The sequence below is a fragment of the Cryptotermes secundus genome, unplaced genomic scaffold (genome assembly GCF_002891405.2).
Source record: "Cryptotermes secundus unplaced genomic scaffold, Csec_1.0 scaffold20, whole genome shotgun sequence".
NCBI lineage: Eukaryota > Metazoa > Arthropoda > Insecta > Blattodea > Kalotermitidae > Cryptotermes > Cryptotermes secundus.
The window spans coordinates 591,270-609,268 of NW_019744406.1; the positions used below are offsets into that span (position 1 = coordinate 591,270).

A 17,999-nucleotide genomic window follows, 5' to 3' on the forward strand; every position below is an offset into this window, starting at 1 on the left:
TAAGCAGGGAATATATTGACGAACTGAATACTAAATACACGTATGAAGTGGTCAAAGAGGCCATGTGCAGAGGAATTACGTTTTTCTTTTGTCAGGGTGAAGCGTTAGTTCCAGGCCACTGGTGGGATTCACTTCGGAATTTAAACTATGCTTCATTTGCTTTGACTTCATACGCATAGACAGTAATGCAGCATTGTGCCTGCATTTTGATTGGAACGGCACTAGACGAGAAATTCATCGAAATTTCATACGGCTCTGACTAGAATTTTGTGACAACCGACCCTTCGGTAACAGGGCCCAAAAGTTCAGAAGCGTTAATACCACAGCCCACGTTATGATTCTGAACTAATTAATTAATTTTAGTTTTTTTTTAATTCACATAGTGTGTGTTGGAGTCCAGCTGGGACCACTTGGCACGTCGGCCACTGACTGGCCTATTGTACCTGCCTCGGGTGATTATGATGATGGAGAATTTGTTGAAATGAAATCTGGTAGGGGAAACCGAAGTACTCAGAGAAAAACTGCCCCAGCGCCACTTTGTCTACCACAAATCCAACTTGAGCAGACCCGGGCTCGAAGCCGGGCCGCCGCGGTGAGAAGTCAGCAAATAACCGCTTGACCTATGGCGCGGCCTATTCTGAACTAATGTACCCACCTCTACCTTCACAAGCTTTCAACCTAAAACAACACTTAGTGTTACCCTTCTGTATTCCACGTGGGCGTCATTCAGTCTCCTCGCCATAATTTTGTAAGTAATTCTTCTGTCTACCATCCTAGTTTTTTGCCAAATCTATGGTAATATTCCATATTTAACGATCCTAATGGCATTATGTGAACGGAGAAGTTCATGGAGGTAGGCCTAGGCCCCCTGAGGCTGTAGTGCCAAGGGAAAAAATTGCATTATGCAGATCCTGGATAGTTCAGTCGGTAGAGCGACTGGCTACGGGCTGGACAACCAAGGGGTCGGAGTTAGAGTGCCGGTAAGGGTAAGAATTTTCACTTCTCCATGTCGTCCAGAGTGCTTTGGGGCCCAGCCAGACTCCTCTCCAATGGGTACTAGGGGCTATTTCCCAAGGGCTAAAGCGGCCAGGACGTGAAGCTGATCGCTCGCCTCCAACTAATGCCGAGGTCAAGAAAAATCAAGAAATACATCCGCTATCTCACATGTCTTCATGACATAGTGCTTAATTAGTTAAGCTCAGGGACAACTTTACCATTTTGAAAGCATCATGCGCCTGCATATGACAGCATGTGAGTCACTACGATTTTTTTGGGGTAGGGGGCAGTCACTTTTTTCATTAATGCATCCAATTTCCAAACAGAGCAGCCAGAAAATTTATAAACTGACATTTAATTCACCTTCTATTTTTTTAGTAATTTTCTGAAGTATTATTTTAATTTTTATTTTTAATAATTGTATTTTGAATGATTTCTTTCTTTCGTCAATTTTGATTTTTTTTAAGATTATGGGGGGGAAGGGGCAGATGCCTAGCTTATCCCCCTCTGCCGGCACCCTTGCCGCAGAAACTCCTAGTTATGTCATAATCTGAAGTGTTGACTCTGCTCTTAAGTCTTAACCGTGCTCCCTCCGCCATGGTATGGTGAGTGTTGAAATTTCGGCAACACTGCCAACATCCACTCTGCGCCAAAACCCAACAGCAGAATCAACATTAACACTGAAATGTCGTGAAAGCGTAAGTTAGTGACAATCTAGAACACACACTTCCTTTTTCTTTCTCAGATTCAAGTGCGTAACGCTCCCTTTAACCTTACTCTCGCCAACAGAGCTTCCGATGAACTCAAGGAAACACTAAACCAATTCCTTTCATGATCATCATATGTTCTATCGTAATTTCTGTGTTTCGTTTTTGTCTACAAATGACGTGATCTCTGAGACTAAGTGCTTCAAGATAAATCCATTCCTACAGCCGCCATTAGCTTAGAATTTTATGCACAGGCCTATTATTTTATGGTGGTCTTTAGTTGTGGCAAAAACTGAAAGAACCTAAGAAGTATTGAAGAAAGCGATATATTGAGTTCATATATTGGTAACGGAAGGAAAGATTGGACAACGTAGCTATAGAATCTGCGGAAAAACATTGTGTGTTACTCTCAGCGATTTATTGGTTTAGTGTAGGAACCAGTGGCGGTTTCTTGACATTGTAATGAACTTTCCAGTTGCATAAAAGGAGGGGAATTCTCGACTAGATGAGCAAGTACAGGCTGCTGAAGGAAGATTGCTTCAAGGAACTAATTGAAACCTGGTCTCCAAAAGAAAATAAAGAACACAAGTTGAGGCTCTCTGAAAACTCATTTTTCGAAATAACTTTCGGAGCTAAGACTGAGGAATGATAGTTAACTAACTTCATGGAGCTAAGCTTTTCTTTGCAATCCGCCCGTCGCTTAGCTACTCCAGAATTTTGCAACATTTTAGTGTGCTCAAAAGTTCATTACCGTGTTCACAAGAGCCCTCCATTCGTCCCCGTCCTGAGCCTGATAATTCCAGTCCATATCATTCCATTCTGATTCTCAAAGATACCGCTTAATATTAGCCTCCCACTTGCGTCCAGGTCTTCTTAGTTATCTTTTTATGGCATTCCCACCAAAATCCTATATGCATTCCCTGCTTCTCATGCCTCCTGCATGCACTGCCCACCTCATTATCATTCTAATTATATTTGGCGAAGGTACAAGTTATAAAGATCCTTATTATGCAGTTTTCTCCAGTCTCATTCCATTTCATCCCCCTTCGGTCCAAATGTTCTAGGGGAAGTGATAAGAGGCTCACAGAAACCGTATGAATAGAAACTTCGTATTCGTAATCCTCGCCCAATATTCAGAAGCTAAAATCTATAAAAATAATTCTGACAGAACGTGAGCAGTATGAGTGAGAGATACGAGAACTGCGCACAAAATTTTGATGAGAGAATTTGAAGGGAAGTTAGGGAAATCGTTTGGAAGTCTTAATATAATGCTTGAAGAAGGAGGGTGAGGGGATATGAACTGGATTCCCCTGGCTAAGGACAATGCCATGTTCTTGTGAAGACAACAATGAACCTTCGAATTCCATAACAGGTGCATAATTTCTTGAGAGCTGAGCAACTAATATCTTCCCAAGAGGAAGTCCGTGCAATGGAATTAGCATTACGTTCGTTCCAATGGGCCCTCCTGTTGCCAATTTAACTGGATACAATTTCCTGCTACAAGTTGCTTAGTAGTGAAGGCCAGCGGCAGTAACATATGCCACTCTAGCTCTCATTGCTACTTCGACTAACAACACTTTACTTCTCAATGTGGGCAACGCGTTAGGGTAGTTGGTTGAGGCACTATGCTACAAGCTGGAAGATCGTGGGTTCAATTCTCGATGATGTCAATAGATTTTAAATTGACCTCATCCTTTCATCCTCAATATGATCCTAGAGTCGACTAAGCTTCTAACAGAAATGAGTACCAGGGATCTTCCTGGGGGTAAACGGCGGCCGGCGCGTGAGACTGACAACTCCAGCGCCATCTATGAGCCGATTCTCTAGGAGATGTGGGAGCCTAGATGTCTCAGAACCCAACTGGTCTCCACGGCATATTATAGGGATAGCTTTACGTTTTTACTTTCACCATCAAACTGTGGAATAGAGACAGGCACTAAAACTTCGAAGCAAATATTATTTCATAAGGAATATTTAAAACGTCTTTTGCTATCTGCCGATCACAGTAGCTAGTAGGTCTAAGGCATGACATATCTTCGCCACCTCAATCACTAAGATCGTGGTTTCGGATCCCACTCGAGGAATGTATGTCTCTCCGCCTTTCGTCTATTTTTTTTTGTCAAGTGAAAGTACCGGCCTTGTGACAGGGCTGATCCCCCGTCCAAGAAGTCCTACCAGCTCTCCATAATATACATATTTCGAGATTAATTCAGACAGGAAAGAGGCAGAGAGCCTAATATGAAAAGAAAAGGCAGAAGATTTACTGCCTCATAAAATATATTGCGTCTCCGTTATAAAGATCAGTTCGTTAATGACGATTAGGAAAATTTCGCTGTTTTCTTTTTCTTTGAATCGCATGGAACACATAAATACACTCTGTGCAGATAATTCATAAATTCAAATTTCAAGCAAACGATACGTAGACAGACCATTGTGCTTTAAAGGGTTGATCTGTATAAGACTGTGAACTGAGCGACACGGACTCTGCGTGAGGGTCGATTTCGCTGGTGGCGTACCTTCAAAGTCCGATAACTATTGACGCTTCGTACTGTTTGAGGGACAGTGTTGTGTGGTCTATGCTGTGGATTATTAGCCTACAGTGAGTGAGTTCCCATTACTAACCTGTCATTGTAATTGGCCTGAAACCCTGCGCTGCCACCAATATTGACCCTTGTATTCTAGCATAGCTGTCCGGGTAAATAGAGATACTTCCTTTTGTGTAACGTTACAATGGGAAAGACCTCATGTACACAAACTAACCACTGCACTTTAATACAAGGAGACACGTTTGACTGTACACAAAAAATTATAGCAATAAAAAAGGTAAAGCTATTCTTGTAACACAGTGAACACCCATAGGCTTGTGAGACGTCAAGGTTCCCACATTTTCCAAACAATCGGCTCACATTTGACAAAAAGGTCGTCAGCTTTAAGCGCCGACCGCCTTTGCCCCCAGGAAGATTATTGGTACTCACTTCTGTTAGAGGCTGAACCGATCCCAAAACTATAGTGCGACTGGAAGGATTAGGTCAATTGAAAAAGTAATAACTTCATTGGGAATCGAACTCAAGACCTTCCGACTTGTAGAATAGCTCCTCAGCCTACTACGCTACCGCGGGTCCTCAAATTATAATAATCGCCCTAATATAAAGGCAACAGCTGATGTAAAACCGATTTTTCAAAACTCTGATATCAGAATGTCAGTGCTGCAGTCTGTCCATGCCGTATGGGGGAGCATTTCCAATGTGACGTCGCTAGTTACAAGCACAAAACGCCTACTCACCGGTTCGGACGAGCTTGAATGTGACGGCATTGTGAGCCTTCAGTGCTTCATTCAGCGAAGGATGCGTGACGTCTCGTAGCGTGATGTCACCTCCGGTAGCCATATTGTTGTCTTCTTGAGTCCCCTGTTGCGCTTCGCTTTTCTTATGATTCTGTTTGGTTTTCTTAGTTGCTTTAGACTGGCTCTTCCTCTTCTGTTGCTTCGGTTGCTCCTGTTTCTTTCGATTGCAGATGGTTCCTAACAGAAGAAAGAAAGCCAAGTTATTTCAGCGGTGTTACAAATATTGGCAAAAGGTGTAGCTGATATGAACTGAGCCTTTATTGGAATAGAAAGAAGAGAGAGAAGCTGTGTGAAGGAAATAAAGGAAATAAAGGAAATCACTACCGTCAGCGTCTCGAATGGCACGTAGCTGCTTTGTACAACAGATTAAGCAGAGGACATTATACTTGTAAGTATTTGGGAACTGGGGTTTCAGGAATAATACGAGCATTAGTAAAGTATAGAACACGATTAGATGAATAAATCTAAATCTGCATTCTAACATATCCGTTAATGGGTAATGGAAATATATTTTTTTTGTGGACTGCCCAAATTCTCCATAAAACCAAAAACTTAACAACACACAAATATGCATATACATGTGTGCTCATATCCAGTGGGTACCGAGGGTTATTTCCATGGGGGTAAAACAACCAGGGCCGATCACGGTAGCTTAGCGGTCAAAGGGATGCACTGTCTTCTCTCGCTCGGAAGCCGGGATATTGGGTTCGAATCCAACTCAGGACATGGATGTTTCTGTGTTTGTGTACAGGTAGAAGGCTTGCGACGAGCTGATCACCTGCCCAAGGAGTCCTACCGAATGTGTAAGATCTAGTAAACCGAAGTGAAACGGAGAGTTTCATGGAAATAAGCCAAGGCCCAAAATGGGGCTGTAGCGCCCCCCCCACCACAAAGGAAGCAACCAGGGTGTGAAGCTCACCATTCACCATCCAGTTTCGGTGTAAGGAATGCGTCTACATGGATTCGTCTTTAATTATATTTTTGTACTTGTGTATATGTTTCAATATAGTTTCTTTATTGCTAGTGGGGTGGGACTAAGTCCCTTGTACTGCGGCCACTTCTGGCCTATTGTACCAGCCCCACATGATAGGTGAGGGTGATTGTGGAGCAATTGGTGGAAGCAAGACTGACAGGGGAAACCGAAGTACTCGGAGAAAACCTGTTCCAGCGCCACCTTGTCCATCACAAATCCCACTTGTCCAGACCCGGAATCGAACCCGGGCCGTCGCGATGGGAAGCCAGCGACTAACCGTTTGAGCTATGGCGCGACCTTCAATATAGTTTACATCTTAATAAATAACAGAAGTCAAATAGAGCTGTCAGAAAAATATTTTACCGTATTTAATCCGGCACGTTTAGTGACAATTCTCTGAAATTTTCAGAGGTTTCAGTAAATAATACAGCAAAATGTTCCTTGTGATGTCGAGACGCTGTGATAAAACATTCTGGGTTTAATTTAAAAAGTTAACAAAACTACTTTATGATTGTATGATTTGCGGGATATTTATGAAGAACTTGTCTCCTGTGATGTAAGGACTACGCAGTGTTATATCCCACAAGAGAGAACTCTTGCATTGGTTGTTTTATTTGCAACTGAAAATGATTCGTAACACCAAATTGAATATACTCGTGTGTTGGTATCACGAGCTCTCTGCGTAATGAATACATCAGGACTGGGAGTCGACATTTCATGTTGCTTATAAAGGGAATGAGTAAGTTGCTTTAACTGCGAGACACCCTGTAGTTTAACGTCGAGCTGTGGCGTAGGGGGATGACAAACACGAACCGAATGCAGATGAGGCAATTCATTGATCAGTAGCTTCACTCGCGGAGACAAAATCGCGGATATTTCAACAAACAACCAGCAGCAGTTACACCACCGTGTTCACTCTCGCCCCTTGCAGTCTCCTCTGCTGTGTTATTGTCTTAGTTGACTGCACAGAGACTTACGTTTCTTGTAATTTGTTACTCGCTAGGACTTCAACGGACTGGAGACCCTCCTACACACTACAGCACCCCGACCTACAGTAATATTTTGTTGTAGGAGTTGCTGTTAGCTTAACGATAGTTTCTTACTTTGCTTACTCTTCAGTCCTGAAGATGGAGGCAACATGTTCCCCAGAAACGTCATTTAACTTTCACCATACTACATGGCACTATATCCCAAAAGACAGAATTCTTCATTTCTCTCTCTCTCTCTCTATATATATATATATATATATGTCCTTGTTCAGTAAAGCCTGCCGTTGGGCCTTACTGTTGGTCTGTTAATTCCAGTTCACATCTTCGCTGTACTGTGACCCTCATAAGCCCATATATGCCTCTGTTTAAAAAAAGGTTCATACTTCCCCTGGGATTGTTCAGCCAAGAATTTATATACAGCGTTTCCTCCATAATCAAATTTATGAAGCCAAATGCTTGAGAAGCTGATAGACCCTTAACGGGTCAAGACATTTCTCACTTTTTTGGAACTTGGTGTGTCACCATGTTCAAAAACATAAGTTGTTTTTACTATTCTGAGCCAGCTGAATCCAGCCCAAATACAGCAAATGTAGATATTCCACATCTCTTCTTTACTCGTATTTCATTATGAGTCATGATTGCTCNGTCCCTCCAGGCAAATACCAGGACAGTAGGTCTACCTACATTTACACCATTACCGTTTTCTAGCACGAAATTTCCAACTCACTGATAACCTCATCACCAAACAGTATAGACACCGAGTTTGTGATAACGCCGTTAAATAAACAACAAATAAAAATATAAAATTAATTGCGGACCAAAATAGACAAAATAAAAACCGGCCAAGAAATTTTAGTACAGATCTCAAGAATAAGTAGAATACAGCCAGTACACAAACCACGAAGGTCTCACTGCAAATCAAATGGGGCATTCACAGCTTCAAGAAAACACTTTCAAAACCTACCTTTTACATATTAGCATGCCTTTGCGAAGGTGACCGTGAAATGTGTTGAAAAAATCTGTAGTTTCGATAATAAGATGATATCGTACAAAGGCTATTGATTTTCTGTTATTAATATTCGAGATAAACAGCAGGTCTGTCACGCTGGTTAATAAAGAAGTAACAGATGATATTTTGCGTTTCAGTGATATCAAACTGGGAATATTACTTCACACATAGAATCACTCTGTACAACGCAAACAAAGTTATTTTAATCCTGGAGCTACTACGTACTGCCAACTGTGTGCACATATTGTAATGGACTAACAAATGTCACTTAACACACAGGCCTGTGCTGTGTGTAACAGACCTGAAAATTCTGTTGCATGACAAAAGTTACGCTATCATTCGGCCTGCTAGCTATTCCTGCACTTATAGAGAGCTGATCTCCAATAAGTTATCTGAAACTGGTGGTCGGCAGAAGAAGTTGTGAATGACCTATTTACTTACAAGAAGTTTCGGGAAGAACTACTCGCCTATTTTCTTCCGAGCTGACACGGACCGTAGAAGAAACGGAAGAATTAGGGGCAAAACATAGACAGACACACAGAGAGCAAATTATCTCATAATTTTCGTAACAACAATTATAACTTTCCTCATACCTCATGACGATAACTTAAATGGATGGTTGGATTATTGTTGTGGCACATATGTCTAGACAACGACCGTGAAACAAGAAACTGCACAATAGCCGTTACTAAGCAAATACCCGCAAACCCCAACAAAGGAATGGTGTTTTCTGTGAGGTCCGTGTGGAAATGTTACAAGCAGCATAGTTATTGAGGAGTTACTTAGTGAATTTGGAGTAAGTTGGTTGGTTGAGTTGGTTTGGTAGCATCTGAGTCAGTGAGCTATGATTGGTGAGTGAGCTGGGCTCAGCCATTGTGAGTTTTTACTGTTATGAGTTGGTGGCTGAGGACGGGGACAGTTGGAGAACTCAGAGGAAGAGGAACGTTAGCCGTTGGAAGCCGCTGTAAAGTAACGGCAGTGAAGTCGTTACTGTGGACAATATTGTGTGTGTGTGTGTGTGTGTGTAACAGTGAAATGTAAAGTGTAGTATCAAAGGGTCAATAATTCCGAATACCAATCAAAACCACGCCAATAGTCACAATCTATACAATCGTGACATTTTAATTACATAATTTGTATGTCATATTAAAAAAGCTAAAGCTATCCCTGTATCACGCCGTGAAGGCCCATAGAGTTGTGACACCTTGAGGCTCCAGCATTTTCTCTAGAAAATCGGCTCACAGTAGACGGTAAGAATGTCAGCCTTAGGGCGGCCGCACACCAACTGCGTCAAACATGCATCAAGACATGAGACAAAAGACGCAGTCATGGTTCATTCGTGATTCGTAAGCATCATGACTCAGAGCGTTGTTCATAATCTCATTCCTTTCAACTGTGTTCTTTTCTTTGCGTCATGTAGCAGACATCGTGTCTTGACTGATACATGTCTTGACGCATGTCAGTGTATGGTTTACCTTACGCGCCGGTCGCCCTTTACCCCCCAGGAAAATTTCTGGTACTCATTTCTGATAGAGGCTGAGTCGACCCCAGGGTCATAGTGCTGCTGGAAGGATTAGGTCAATTGAAAATTCCGATGATATAGGGAATAGAAACCACGACCTTCCGGATTGTAGCATTGACACATACATGCCTCGGGAGGGAAAAAAGAATACTTCTTTTTGTTACTGTTGGAATTCGGTTTCTTGGCGAAACGATAGATGGAACACAATTTGGGAAACTGTTAGGAATCAGTGGCTGATGGGATCCTAGAAGAGTTTACAGCCTAGCCTGAGGAAGGAACATACAGACAAAAGGCGATCAAGTGTTTTGGGGTTTCTTTTAGACGTCACTGACTAGAAACGTATGAACACAAATAAATAAAACATAGAGTAAAGGGACAGCAGTGTGTAGTTTTGGTTGTTTTATTTATCTGTCGATTCAGTTTCGTGGAAATGAGGCAAAATAGAAAGTTATGGATTCCCAAGCCCGAAGAGTTTGATAGCAGCCAAGAGCTTACTATGAAAAATGCAGAAGTTAATGCATGTACATAAGATTTTGTGTAACGCGTTTAAACCGCGTTCATTTTACGTTTTGTGGTAAAAACCCGAAGGTTTGTTGCACTCGCCCCCGACTGCAATTGCATGAACTCATTGGCAATGTTCAGAGACGTCGTCAATTACAAAGAATCCTTCTTGAGAAGCTGTTAATTGTCAACAGAGTCAAGAAATTCCAAGTGCTTTAGTGAACCTGAAGATTCATTACCGTGTTCATAACAGCCGGTCACTGCTCCATAACCTGAGCCAGATGAATCCTGTGTACAACTTCTCGTCGTATTCCTTTAAGCTCGCCAAGAACTCGAAGTTTGTGGCGATGGCAAATTAATACAAATAATGTTTCTGGACATTACCCGTCGTCCTGTTTTTATCTAAAACACCTCACTCACTCATGGAGCTGAGCCCTTCTTGAGAAGCCGCCAATCGTGTAGGTACTCAGTAACTTCCCAGCAAGTTATGAAACATCTCATTACACAGCTTTCTCCTGCTCATAATATTTCATTCCTCATACATCCAAATATTCTGTTCAGCACCCTGTTCTCACACACCTTCAGTCTGTTCCTCCCTTAATATTAAGAATCAAGTTTCACACCCATACAAAACTAAAGTTAAAGTCACAGTTTTGCATATTTTTATGTCTATGTTTTTCTTCAATGATCAAGTCAAGGAGGATGAGAGGGGCAGGGCGTGTAGCACGAGTGGAGAGAACAGAAATACATATTGGTGGGTAAGTCAGAAGGAAAGAGACTACTAGGAAGACCAAGACGTAAGTGTGTGGACGATATTAAAATGGATCTTAGAGAGATAGGTTGGGATGGTGTGGACTGGATTCATCTGGCTCAGGATAACTACCAGTGTAGGGCTCTTGTGAGCACGGTAATGAACCTTCGGGTTCCATAAAATTTTGGGAACTTCTTCAGTAGCTGCAGAATTGGCGGCTTCTCAAGAAAGGCTCAGCTCCATGAGTGAGTGATGTTTCTAAATAACAGACGAGAAAATATAGAATTCTGGGCTGAGTGGAAACAAAGAGCATATGATATCAAACAAAGTGACACACATCTAACATCTATAAGCATGTCCCACATTGCTTTAGACTGAGCCCTCTGAAACTCTTGTTACCTGACTGTAGTGTATCATGTGACCCTCATTGCTACTGATGGTTTCTGGTACAATATACTGTGCTGCATACCTTCTGCTTCTCAGTAACATGACACTAATTGGCAGTTTACAACTGGCACTAGAGAAATTGTCGAAATATACATATCCAATTTATACCGATTTTTATTTCATTGAAAGTATAATTCCTCTCAGCCGATGCTGCTTTAATGAGATTTCTAGAAAGCGCAACCGTGAAAAGAACTCCATTGTTATGGGCACTGTCGGTAGCAGCGTCCAACTCCTGAGTCCACGCTCTCAAAATGATTTTTATTATTTATATTACTTTCGTCAAATTACTAAATGAGTCTTTCTACGTGCAGTAACGCCTCTTGTCTTACGAGACTCCGTCACTCAAGAACCGTCAGACATTTCTGGAATACTGAGATCCTGTAGAACAGCAGAACAAGTAACTGTAAATTAGCCATGACAGCTTCATCCATTTTAGTCTGGAAGTTCACGAGCAGGTCCGCGAACCCCGCAGCAAGTGACAACGGCCGTAAGACACCTTAAATCGCAATTCAAGATGACTCTCTTGAATATTCTTCACTTCCCAGGCGGAACTCGCTACACCAAAAAGCACCTCGCGTAACACCTACGGTTCACGCACGCCGTCTAACTCCGTCTAGTTTCCATTTGGCCGTCTAATGCTTGAGTTAGTAGCCACGATGTCAGATTTTATATAGAATGTTTTTTCTTTTATTGCTAGTGGGGTGGGACTAAGTCCCTTGCACTGCGGCCACTACTGGTCTATTGTACCAGCCCCAGATGATAGGTGAGGGTGATTGTGGAGCAATTGGTGGAATGAAGATTGGCAGGGGAAGCCGGAGAACTCGGAGGAAACCTGCCCCAGCGCCACTTTGTCCACCACAAATCCCACTTGACCAGACCCGGGATCGAACCCGGGATGCCGCTGTGGGAAGTCAGCGACTAACCGCTTGAGCTATGGCGAGGCCCTTACAGAATGGTTAGGTGTTTTCTTTAATGCTGTAGATTTGTAATCGAGTGGTGCCCGGTTCGATTCTCAGGCAGAAAACTAGATGTACTCACTAGGAATTTTTCTCGAAACTTCCCTCAGCCTCTCCAGGCAAATGACAGAACATGCCCCGACTACCCATGACCACTTCCTTCCAAATTCTTTAAAATTCATTCCTCACTAATCACCATACAATTCTACGTTAATCCACTTTACTGACTATCTATGGCTCTACAGTCCTCTGTTGGACCTTGGCCCATTTTTCAGTTTCTTTATAGTTTACACTGTCGGTTGGACTCCATAGACGGGGGATCAGCCCGTCGCAAGGCCGCTACCTGCACACAGAAGAGCACAGACACAGAATAAACGTACACAGACATCCATGCTTCAAGTAGGATAAGAACCCACGATCGTAGTGTTTGAGCGAACGAAGACAGTTACTACCTCACACCTCGCCGCCACTGCGATTGTCCCGATGTTCTAAGCGCCTCGTAAAGTAAACTGCACGTGGCACTGTATTTCATAACAATCCGTTTAGTTAACACAATAGAGAAGAGTTCTCCTTAAACTCTAATAGTTGTTTAGCTAGTAAAGTAATGTGTCGCATTTTATTGAAACCGAAGGTTCACTACATGTTGATAAGACACCGCCGCTGGTTCCTACCCGGTGCAAGATTGGCGCAGTCCAGTAACCACTCACAGAGAATGAAATTAGTTCATTCTACGTCATTCGAGTGAAGTCATCGGCGCAGGACATAACTGCGGAATGCTCTGTTGCCCGAATTTTGCTGTAAATATCAGGGAATATTTGAGTAACTAATTCCGAACAGGCAAAAATAAGCTAAAATCACGATTCCCACGTCATTGGTTAGGTTTTGGCAACTCCACTATTCTGGCAGCTTTCCTTCTCCCCCACCAGTAAGTATGATTTCATGTGGGTCACTCCACTGGAAGGAACAGCTCATAAGATCTACGATGTTTCACAGCTCTCAATGTTCTGTAGACAGAAGAAGGGAAACCCCCTAAAGGACTGGAGAGAGGGGAAGCGAAGCACATAGCCTTGACAGAAAAAATGAATTTGGCTATACTGTAATAACTTACGGATGATAAAGCTGACTGCAGTAATTATCGTGGGATATCACTGCTATCAACTTCATACAAAATTGTATCCAATATTTTTCTCTCAATGTTAAGTCCATACACAGATGAAATTATTGGGTTTCGACGCAACAGATCAACTACAGATCAGATCTTTTGCATCTGTCACATATTGGAGAAAAATGTGAATACATCAGCTATTTGTAGACTTCAAGAAAGAATATGATTCAGTTAGGAGTGAAGTATTGTACAATATTCTGATAGAGTTTGGGGTTAATATGAAACTAGTTAGGCTTATTAAAATGTGTTTAAACGAAACATATAGTATTGTCCGTGTAGGTAAACAGTTGTCTGATAAATTCCTTATCCAAAAATGGTCTGAAACAAGGAGATGCTTTATCGCCACTCCTTTTCAACTTTGCTTTAGAATATGCCATTAGGAAGGTCCAAGAAAACCAGGTGGAACTGAAATTAAATGAGACACGTCAGCTGCTGGTCTATGCTGAAGATGTGAATCTACTGCCTGATAATATAGAAACCATAAACAGAAACACACGAACTTTAATTGACGCAAGTAAAGAAGTTGGTATAGAAGTAAACACAGAGAAAACTAAGTATATGTTGCTGTCTCGTCACAAAAATGCAGGGGAATATCATGATATAGAGATAGGAAACAGATGTTTTGAAAATGTGGCACAGTTCAGATATTTGGGAACGACGATAACAAATCAAAACCTGATTCAGGAGGAAATTAAAAGCAGATTTAACTCGGGCAATGTTTGCTACCATTCAGTCCAGAACCTTTTGTCTTTTCGTCTGCTGTCCAGAAACATAACAATTAGAAGTTACAAAATTATAATTTTTCCTGTGGCTCTGTAAGGGTGTGAAATTTGGTCTCTGACATTAAGGGAGGAACATAGACTGAGGGTGTTTGAGAACAGAGTGCTGAGGAGAACATTTGGACAGAAGAGAGATGAAGTGACAGGAGGTTGGAGAAAACTGCACAGTGAGGAGCTTCATAACTTGTACCCTTCTCCGAGTATAATTAAAATGATCAAGTCAATGAGGATGAGATTGGCAGGGCATGTAGCATGAATGAAGGAGAGGAGGAATGCATGTATGAAATTGGTGGGAAATCCAGAAGGAAAGAGACCACTAGGAAGACCAAAACCTAGGTGGGTGTACAGTATTAAAATGGATCTTAGAGGTATAAGATGAGACGGGATGAATTGGATTGATCTGGATCAGGATAAGGACCAGTGGAGGGTTCCTGTGAACACGGTAATGAACCTTTGGGTTCTATAAGATCCTGGGAAGTTCTTGAGTAACTGCACAAGGGCTCAGGTCTATGAATGAATGATTGAATATATTCGTACCAAAAGTGACTGAGCTGAAGAAATCTCACCTTGTCTTGAAGGATGGACGTGCTGGAGGTCCTGTGATTCTCCAAGTTCCCGACGGTGTAGGGCGAAATTGTTGGAGCCTTCCTGAATTTGTTGCTGGTAGCGCTGCCGCAGCAGATGGTGCTGTAGGCGCTGATGGGACACTATTCCTCTAAGCGTTAATTCTACGACCTCTTCAGCGGGGAAGATGACGTACATCCTCCTTACACCCCCTCATGGTGCTCTTCCAAAAGGGGGAGTTACTTCTCTCAATCGGGGAGGGTTTCTTGCGACAGGTGCAGGGTCACGAACCAGTGATTATCCACGAATGTCAAAAGAACACACACACGCGCGGAAAAAACTCGAAGTTTTATGAGCGGGCTTTAGCTGGTGTTTCACATGCTCGAGCGGTTATTCACTGAGAAACTTGTATGTCTGTTCATCTGTCTCCAAGTGGCAACAGATACACTTGTTCCGAAAATGATTTAAAATAGTCAGTTAGACTTGTAATATCACAAGTGATAGGAATTTATTCTTGTGAAAGTTAACATCTTAATTTCCTTTGTCTTACTTCATATTCATCGTTTTATTTTTCTCCGAACTAATAACTGATAATTACGGTTAATTAAATAATATAACATACATTAATTTAAGCAGACCTACTCAAATAATATCAATTCATAAAAGTATTCCTTCTTTTTATGACGCATGGTACCAAAATGTTTATACAAATAGGTCACATTAGGGTAAAGAGAATAGAATATATGTTCAAATTAAAATACACCTCCTCACATTTAATACTTTTCATGTAAATTTTAAATATACATACTTCATTCGACGTTAACATGCCTGAAGAATGTTCATCTCATTTCCTTTCTTTCTTTGTGGCTCATTCCGAAGGAACATGTTAGAATGATAATTTAAGGAGCATTTTCCCCTGATTATAACGCACAATCAATGTCTTAACTTGGACTGAATGCAAATAATCCGTCGGCAACAGGTAGAAAAATTCTTGCACATGTACATTTACATTCTTTTTTCGAATTCCAAACCTCCGTTGCCTAGTCCAGTCTCTTCTCAGCTCAGAAAGTCACGATTCATGAGTAAGTCCAACAATTCATTGTCTCCTGTTATTGCGAAATTTCATTCTGAACAAAGAAAACTGGCTTTGTGACATTAGCATAAGAATTTTTTTATGTTACATACATATTTATGGTGTACTTTTTCTTATAGAATTCCACAGGGACATCTGAATATATATCAAAGTATACTATAATGTCATTTCAACAAAGTTTATATCTAAAATCGTTAAATAATTCGATTCTAAATCTAAAAATGTTTTCCCCAGATGACTCTCGCATCTAAATCATCAGCGGGCAACATTATCTCTGCTTTTGTGACAAAACGTGAATTAAATTTATTCGTCTCTCAGGATGTAGTGAATATTAAGTTCAGTAATCATTTTCCTATGTTGCAGAAACTAATGTTCCCTTGAGGCTTCGTCCTGTAGTAAAGAGAGAAAGAGAATTTTCAGCGTACTGAGCAGATTAATAAGGTTATTATCAGGGCCCGGATTTTGATGACCTGAAAATATTCAAAAAATGACCTACAAAATGACCGAAAAAATCCAGAAAATGACCTAAAATATGACCCAAAAATGTAATATGCAGAGCCCGGATTTTGATGACCTGAAAATATTAAAAAAAAGACCTATAGTATGACCGAAATAATCCAGAAAAATGACCTAAAGGAGAAAAGAAAGAACATTTCGCTCCCATGTTATTCACATTTCAGAAAACATATGAAGAAAAATTCCCTAAAATGGCCAAAAATGACAAGAAAAAGCCTTAAAAGTCCAAAAATTTACCAAACAAATTACCCCTCAAATTAAAAAAATGGCCTAAAAATGTCAAAAAATTAACTATAAAATTTACACTTCTGTAACCAGCAGCTCATATCCGAAATTTATATATATTTAAGAGCATCGCAGAGGATACAATGAAAAAAAATGACGTCATCAAAATTCGGGCCCTGATTATTATGATCTGATCCTTCGAGCAGAGAAACCAGTCTGTCCCCATAGTCAATCCCTTATGAATGATATAAATTTCTATAAGAATAGCAAATATTTATAAATTAAGTATAAAGGTAAATAACAATATTTTAATGACTCATGCAAATAAAACTGAACAAAGTATTATACATATCTGTTACAGCGAATTAGTTGTGTACTTTAACCTTGATTAAGAAATTATTTTAACTTGCTTTTAACCGCCAACACAACCTGAATTGTTAAACGTAAACATTACGACTTTTCCTCTGAAATATGAAAAAGAAAGTAAGGAAATACCCCTGAACACCAAGAGCATATTATGCTATTCCAAAAGCAATACTGGGTTCGTGCCACGCACAATATTTAAACCAAAAGCGTGAAAAGAAAAGCATGCTTTCACCAGAACACCTGTGTCTCTTGTTACGAAATTAAAACAAGCACTAACTAGTGGACGCTCAAATATTTACGAACTTGGACGGCCGTACGAAGTAAGAAACCGACGACAAGGGAGCAACACCTCCTTTCGGATCGACACACGTAAGCAGAATGAGCCAGCCGGGGTGAGGTACGCACAGTTCCGACGTCCGACCTCAGCCGAACAGGGCGTCGGTCAACCTCGGGCCCGAGTGGAAGTAAAGAAACGGCAGGAGGATGTGGGATAGCCGGCAGTACGTAAGGTTAGGGCAGTGCGTGTGAGCTCGGCTGAAAGTGAACAGTTTCAAATTTACTTTACGTTACACACTCTTTGATACTGAATACCATTTCCTCCCTAAAACAAACAAAAAAAAAACTCCGTAGTTTTAGTCAGCAAGCGAACGATACCGACCGAGCGACCGCCGTTTGTCGGCGAAGATAGTGTCAAATTTAGCAGATAGAGGGTTTCGCGTGGTCAGCGCAACGGATCCCCACGGCCGTTAATTTCGGTTTTCTAGACCGGAGCAGCTATTTCCTTGAAACAGCTCCTCAATTATCCTCTCGAGGCTGAGTGGAACCCGTTCCAGACCCACAACTTCTCAGAAAATATGGTATAGCCCGGAATGGAACCCGGGACCTCTGGATCTGTAGCCAGGAACTCCGACCACAAGACCACAGAGGCGGTCTCAAGTTTCCTAAAATTTGAGGAATTTCCTGACTATTAACTCCTGTAAAATGTATCTGCTCACGGACCTACGTCACTGAAAACTCAGCCTAAGCTTCTTAAATTTGTGCACCATTTTATTACTTCATTTGTTTACTTGAATTTTATTTAGCGATACCGCCAGTAA

At 41.3% G+C, this 17,999-nt stretch overlaps 1 protein-coding gene across 2 annotated transcripts in view; it reads right to left on the reverse strand.

Moving 5' to 3' along the window:
• Nucleotides 1–17,999, reverse strand: part of LOC111874632 — a 627,779-nt gene that overhangs the window by 547,441 nt on the left and 62,339 nt on the right. Inside the window, exons 1-3 of one of the 2 annotated variants that reach the window (XM_033755537.1) lie at nucleotides 17,206–17,292; nucleotides 14,705–16,185; nucleotides 4,987–5,223 (exon numbers count right to left, since the gene is read on the reverse strand). In XM_033755537.1, the coding sequence (XP_033611428.1) occupies nucleotides 4,987–5,223; nucleotides 14,705–14,900 (433 nt within the window). In that variant the 5' untranslated portion in view covers nucleotides 14,901–16,185; nucleotides 17,206–17,292. Of the gene's footprint in view, nucleotides 1–4,986; nucleotides 5,224–14,704; nucleotides 16,186–17,205; nucleotides 17,293–17,999 lie in introns of those variants that run through there. The other variant, XM_033755536.1, reaches the window with a different exon arrangement.